A 6,000-nucleotide genomic window follows, 5' to 3' on the forward strand; every position below is an offset into this window, starting at 1 on the left:
TGTCACGCACTGCATAGTTACTAACTACCACGCATTGTATAACTTATGTTTACATTATCACACATTACATTACTATATGTCCGCGCTGCGACAGACTATATAACTATATGTCTACACTGTCATATATTTGTAAATTTGTATTTTACCTAATGTGAATATATAAAGCATTTTAACTCCACATTTATAATAAAAAATATTATAATTTTAGAAAATATATATTATTACTACTACCTTATATCCAATCAAGAATATTTTAATCATTTGATATATAGTTATTACACCTTATACCATACTAGTGAACTAAATATTATAATAACATATACTAGTATTGACTTTATTTTTAATATTAAAAATTAGAATACTTATGTTATAGGTTTTATTCCACAAATATAAAAGGCTTAAAAATTGAGACTCAGAGAAAGACACGACTCTCTTACAAAATCACACTAAGAGTAATAGCGTGAAATAATGAGTGGATCTACTTTACTGTTTTAACTCTGTTTAGTAAATGGGTCATTTTAGTGTTTATTATCTATTTTTTATTTTTAATATAACCGGCTAATCTGATTATGACCTGAATAATTTATTTATACTTGAATTCATTACTGGGCCAGATGGTCCGGTCCAATAAGTTTAAATTTGAATTCGAAACCGGGAACCAACCCAGTCCGCATCGATGTTTCGAAACACGATCCTGGTACGCGCCACCTCCTCCTCTTCTTCTTCCTCTTCTTCTTCTTCCTCCTCCTCCTCCTCCTCCTTCTCCTCCTCCTCCTCCTCCTCTCCCTTCTTCCTCCTTCCTCTCACCTTCTCCTCCCCTTCCTCATCTTCTCTCTCCATCGAGATCGAAACGCTCTGCTGGAAGCTCTCTCGCCAATGGCGTCTCTCCTGTCTCTTCCGATCCCCCGACATCCTCATCGTCTATCAGGTCCAATTCCCCTTCCATCAACACCATTACGATATCTCCAACCCGTTCGCTCTTAAAACCCCGTTCTCGTTCATCGCAGAAGCCTCAGTTTGACACCGTTGCTCGCGTTGTGGAGGAGTTCGCCAAGGCCCTGCCCTCCATTACTGTGAGTCGTTTCCGGTTCCAACGCCCTTTACTTGTTTGTGATTTTGCCAATGTAAGGGAGACGTAGGAAAAGCGGTTTTGATGTACGCAGGTTGGAGCGGAAGAAGAGGTGGAGTCGGCGTCGCTGATTGCCAAAGCGGTCGAGTGCGGGCTGAGGTCTGTTATGCTCGATTGCAACTGGAGATGCGTCGGAAAGAATATTTTTGTTGATTCGAATTTTTCTTGCAGCGAGGAGAGGACTCATGTTGGGGCGGTTAATGTGGTAAGCTCTTTTGTTTAGTTTTTAGATCAAGGAATGATGTAACGAATGCACCTTTCTGTGATGTCATAGTTCACACGGAGAGTTAAATTTATCAATCTCCTCGACTAAATTAAGTATTCATCTGTATACAAGCATATCAAGAGGAATATACAACAAGGAATTCATCCTTCCAAATTGCATAGTTCCATGTTCAGCAATTCCATCATTTTTGTTGTTAACAAAGTTACTTTGCTATTAACATTCCTTTTGCAATTTTGACATAATTGCAGCAAGTACAATCAGAAATTAATGATGCTTTTGTCTTTCTTGTATCCCCTGATGTACTCAGATTCAACAGGCATAAGGTATCAATTTCCCTGAATCCTTCTGACAAACGGATAGCAGATGGTTATTTTAAGCTGTCTTATTTTTTTATCCTAGATTGCAGATTTGGTTGGATCCAAAATGATGGGAAGACTTAACGATGACGAGGAAGTGATTCTGGAGGACTTCAACCTTCTGACATCATGCACAATTCTTCCTTCACTGCATGAAGGACATGTGACAGGTATATGGCCTCACTTCTCTCACTATGATATCTCTGCACGTTTAACTGGATAGTTAAACTTCACTACCTGGGTTTATGAAATTACTTTTCCATTTTGACAGGATTAAGTAAAGTACTTCCTTATTGTGAGAATATTAACAAGCTCGAAGAGCTTTGGTCATACAAGGTGATGATGAATAAAGCTATGATTCAGAGCTTTTCCAAATTCTCCATTAATCTTCCCCATATGGGCCTATTTATTGCACTCGTTTCATAGCCAATCAACTGAGTTTATAGTCGACCTTCTTGTATATTTTCTGTATTTCGGCCAATAGATCTTCTGTAAAATTCATTTACCTGCAGCATGGCCTAGAATTGCACAGCGATTACTTCGTTGCTGTCCAACTTGCTTATGGAGGCTGCACAAACAAAGAATGGTTGTTACTAATTTTTTTCAAGAATCATCCTTATGCATATAATAATAAAAGATTTATTTATATATGTCTTTAATTTAATTACTTCCTCATCTCTGCCTAGATAGGTTTCCATCTTCTTTTGTTCTTCAAGGTTCAGGGCTCTCTCCAGCTCTACAAACAACCAGAGTCTTAAAGGCTGTGCCAACTTTTGAGTCTTTTATGAAACTTCTGGGAGGTTAGTCATGCTCTGGTCATTCAACATATTTCTCTCTGCCTCTGGATGCACATATTTACTTACTTACTCACACATTAACATACAAAGAACTTTATGCAACATTTTCATGCTAATGATGCTCATTTATTTGCTTGCATGCTGTTATTTCAGTTTTGTATAGATTTAGACCATAAGATGTTTAACTTCTTTGATGGTTCCATAATTAATTTTCTCCTAAATGCAGATTGGGATTTCTTTAGTAGTGGCATCTTGACTATTAAGGTAAATATTGGATGTGCTATGCAGAAATAATTTCAAATGCTATAGTCGATTTTAATCTTTTTCCTTCCATGCTGATCTATCGACTTATAGGAAATACATCTAACATTTATGGACTTCCAGTCTGGTTCAAGTTATCTTCAGTCCAGAATTTTCTTTTCCAGTCCTCTTTGAAAGAGTTGCTTGGCTATCAATGTAATGATGTCTTTTATATGTGATTATATACATAAACTTGTTAGTAATTCTCTGATAATGAAAAGCAGTGTATTTGCATAAGCAAATTACTTATCTGACCAGTTCCTTGATTTGATAAGTTTATGCTTTTGATGTTGTGTAGAACTCTATGTGTTGCGGTTGTGTGGCCAATGACATTGTAGGATAACATACTATGTCATGCTGCAGGAAATATCATCACTTGCTAATGGTGCAGGACTGCCTAGTTGGCCAATGACATTGTAGGATAACATAGTACTTTGTCGTGCTGCAGGAAATATCATCACTTGCTAATGGTGCAGGACTGCCTAGTTGGCCAATGACATTGTAGGATAACATAGTACTTTGTCGTGCTGCAGGAAATATCATCACTTGCTAATGGTGCAGGACAGACTAATTGGAGGAAGGTCACAAGTACTTATTGCATCAGAAGAAATAGTAGCGCTCCTGATAGTCAAGATCTTACTCACACAAATTTTATTCACAATGACCTTCTATTAGCTCTGGGTAACTTTACATTAAAGAGTGCCTTATTCCTGGTCTATGCTCTTGGCATTTTCAATGGACCTTTTTGTCTATAACCTGGCTAGACTTTCGCACCCCAAAGCCAGCCTTGGGATATAGTTTTGGTGACAAAGCATCAGCGCTTCCTAAAATTCCAGAATCTGCTATGTCTCTAAGAGAGGTCAATGCAGAAAATACAAAAGAATTCATCAGTAGTATTTCTGAAATAGACTCAACTTTTGCATCCAAGCTGATCACAGTGAAGCTTGGACCAGTTACTGAAAGCATTATTTCAGGTAATATTTTTCCCTTTTTTTTTGTTTCCTTTGTACTAATGTTCAATAAAAATTATGTAAGCAGTTAAATCCAGTAGACGTTTTGATTCTGCAAATCCCTCTGAATAATGCTATCATAGTTGTTCTCTTCATGTCACATGCAACCTCTACGATGATAACTGAATGGCATTCTTTTTTCTTGTTTTATGGTTGGCTCTTTTATGGACATTCTTCGAGAAAGTCTTAAGTGACTTAAATGCAATAAAGATAATGCTTCTTCTTGCAGATGTAGGAGTAGAACAGACTACATTGCCTACATTTAACAAAAATGAGATAAAGGATATGCAAAAAAGTGTAAAATCTCCAAGTAAATATTATTTTATCACCTGTTATTAATATTAAATTCATAGGATGATAGGAATATTATGTCTTCCTTTATGTTTAGTCTATGCAAATTCAGGATCTGCAGATGGTGACATTTTCATTGGAGAGAAACACTTTACTGGAAATTCCACATATGTAAGTGCCAGTCCGAAATAATTGCTCCACAATTTCTTCCATTCATGAATAAAGTAACAATAAAATATAGTAGCCCTCTGAGGAGAGAGTTCAAGATTCATTGCTGACTACTACTTCTCGCAACTTTCCTGCATTTTCAATACTATAATAACATTCTTTACCAGATATTGAACTGTAAGCTACTATGATGTTAATTGATCTCGTACATGAGCTTAATAATGAACAATCTCCACCAAAAATCCAGATTGGCTAAGGAAGAAACTTTAACACAGGGACAAGGGGTCCATATGGAATCTGTAGGATGTTGATCCGTAACTGAATGATAATTTATTGGTTCATAAGCACAGGAACTAACACATTGCCCTTGTTAGGGTTCTGCAATCTCACGATGGGGGATGAAAACAGATGAGTGCACAGAAGGTACCATGTTGCTGAACCTACTATGCATCACGCTATAACTATATAGATGACTTAAATTCTGACATTTCACTTTGCCGCTTTATGCAGAGCCAGAATCAGGTGTTTCGAGGAAGAGAAACCTCAGCAGTAAAAAGAAGATATGTGTACCTCCCAACTTTTTTCTCCTATGCGCCATTAGCTTCATGGAATAAATTTGTTGATTAGATGGTTATAAAAAGAGAGGGCGTCTTGTGCATGAGGCTCCTGCCAATGTGGTGTTTAGGGAGAAGATTTACATAGGTTTTACACTAAAAGGTTATTTCTATTACTTGGACCCAAGACCTCTAGAATGTTATGGGTAAGCTTTACCATCACATAGAGTGGCACCCTCTTGTTGATTAGACTGTTATGGGAATTAATATACTTATAATAAAGAGAAAGTGCCATGTTAATCCAGTTTTAAGATGTGCAATGTAGTGAGTTGGATGCATAGCATGATACTTTAGCTTGGTATCAGGATGGATTACTCAGCAGAATTTAACTAAACGGGTGGCATGAGATGTGTTCTAGGCTTGGCATCTGAGTGGGTTAGTCTAAGATATTGTCCAGCATTTTATTTCCAATGCACAGGGTGCCGTCTAGCAGCTGAATATAAGGTTCAATTTACTACTACAGAAGTTGTTACTAAGAAGTTACCTAGGTCTATTCTGGAGAGAAGATGTGTGCACTGTGTAGGTCTTTTACTAAGCGGTTATTTCTGTTATTTGAACCCAAGATCTCTGATATGTATGGGCTCATTTGATTTGAGTTCAAGGAGGGTCCTTGAAATAGTTTAGAGACCCATAATTTGGTTTAGTAACTAAATATCTTTTTATTCTTTCTATACCTGATCAAGTTCAGTTTTTAATAAATTAAGAAAAAGAAATGAGGCTAATTAATAAAGTTCGAGACTTAGGAACAGATTTGATAAATACTGATGACTCTCGGATAGAGTATTAGAACGGAAAGATCCATTAGATAATGAACTATTGGTTCTAAGCCATCACTGGCGATGAATCAACATTTCAAAGTGCTTTTCTTGCGTATTCTTGATGAACCAACATTTACATAAGAAATGATCCAATTTTTTTCATCGGGTCCAGGTGAAGACCAAAGATCTTGAGCGACTAATCCGGCAGAACAACTCAAAAGATAAAGAAGTATAGTTAATTTCTTCATGCTCGTTCCAAGTTCGAAGTACCATTTGTACAAATAAGTATCCCCTTCCTTACATGATTTCTTCTTCATATAGATAGATATAGGATCTATGGGGCAATTACTT

At 36.8% G+C, this 6,000-nt stretch overlaps 1 protein-coding gene and 1 long non-coding RNA gene across 2 annotated transcripts; both read left to right on the forward strand.

The window, feature by feature from the left end:
• The first annotated feature begins 793 nt into the window (after positions 1–793).
• On the forward strand, positions 794–1,334 carry LOC140775110 (uncharacterized). Its single transcript, XR_012106685.1, has 4 exons — positions 794–928; positions 1,008–1,073; positions 1,164–1,228; positions 1,301–1,334. It is a non-coding gene; the product is annotated as an uncharacterized lncRNA (long non-coding RNA).
• Positions 1,335–1,482: 148 nt separating this feature from the next.
• LOC140774753 (uncharacterized) lies at positions 1,483–2,740 on the forward strand. The gene is made up of 5 exons (XM_073117855.1): positions 1,483–1,678; positions 1,755–1,881; positions 1,983–2,047; positions 2,224–2,297; positions 2,402–2,740. The coding sequence occupies exons 2-5, from the start codon at positions 1,779–1,781 to the stop codon at positions 2,514–2,516; spliced, it is 357 nt and encodes a 118-aa protein (XP_072973956.1). The 5' UTR covers positions 1,483–1,678; positions 1,755–1,778; the 3' UTR covers positions 2,517–2,740.
• Positions 2,741–6,000: the final 3,260 nt, after the last annotated feature.

This window comes from Typha angustifolia, chromosome 13 (genome assembly GCF_048772165.1).
Source record: "Typha angustifolia cultivar Huaian chromosome 13, ASM4877216v1, whole genome shotgun sequence".
Taxonomy (NCBI): domain Eukaryota; kingdom Viridiplantae; phylum Streptophyta; class Magnoliopsida; order Poales; family Typhaceae; genus Typha; species Typha angustifolia.

Excerpts from the sequence above, each read along its gene's own strand:
- LOC140774753 (XM_073117855.1), top strand. The coding sequence starts at position 1,779 with ATGATGGGAAGACTTAACGATGACGAGGAAGTGATTCTGGAGGACTTC. Across the intron at positions 1,882-1,982 it reads GCATGAAGGACATGTGACAG|GATTAAGTAAAGTACTTCCT; the intron begins GTATATGGCCTC and ends CCATTTTGACAG. Across the intron at positions 2,048-2,223 it reads AAGAGCTTTGGTCATACAAG|CATGGCCTAGAATTGCACAG; the intron begins GTGATGATGAAT and ends ATTTACCTGCAG.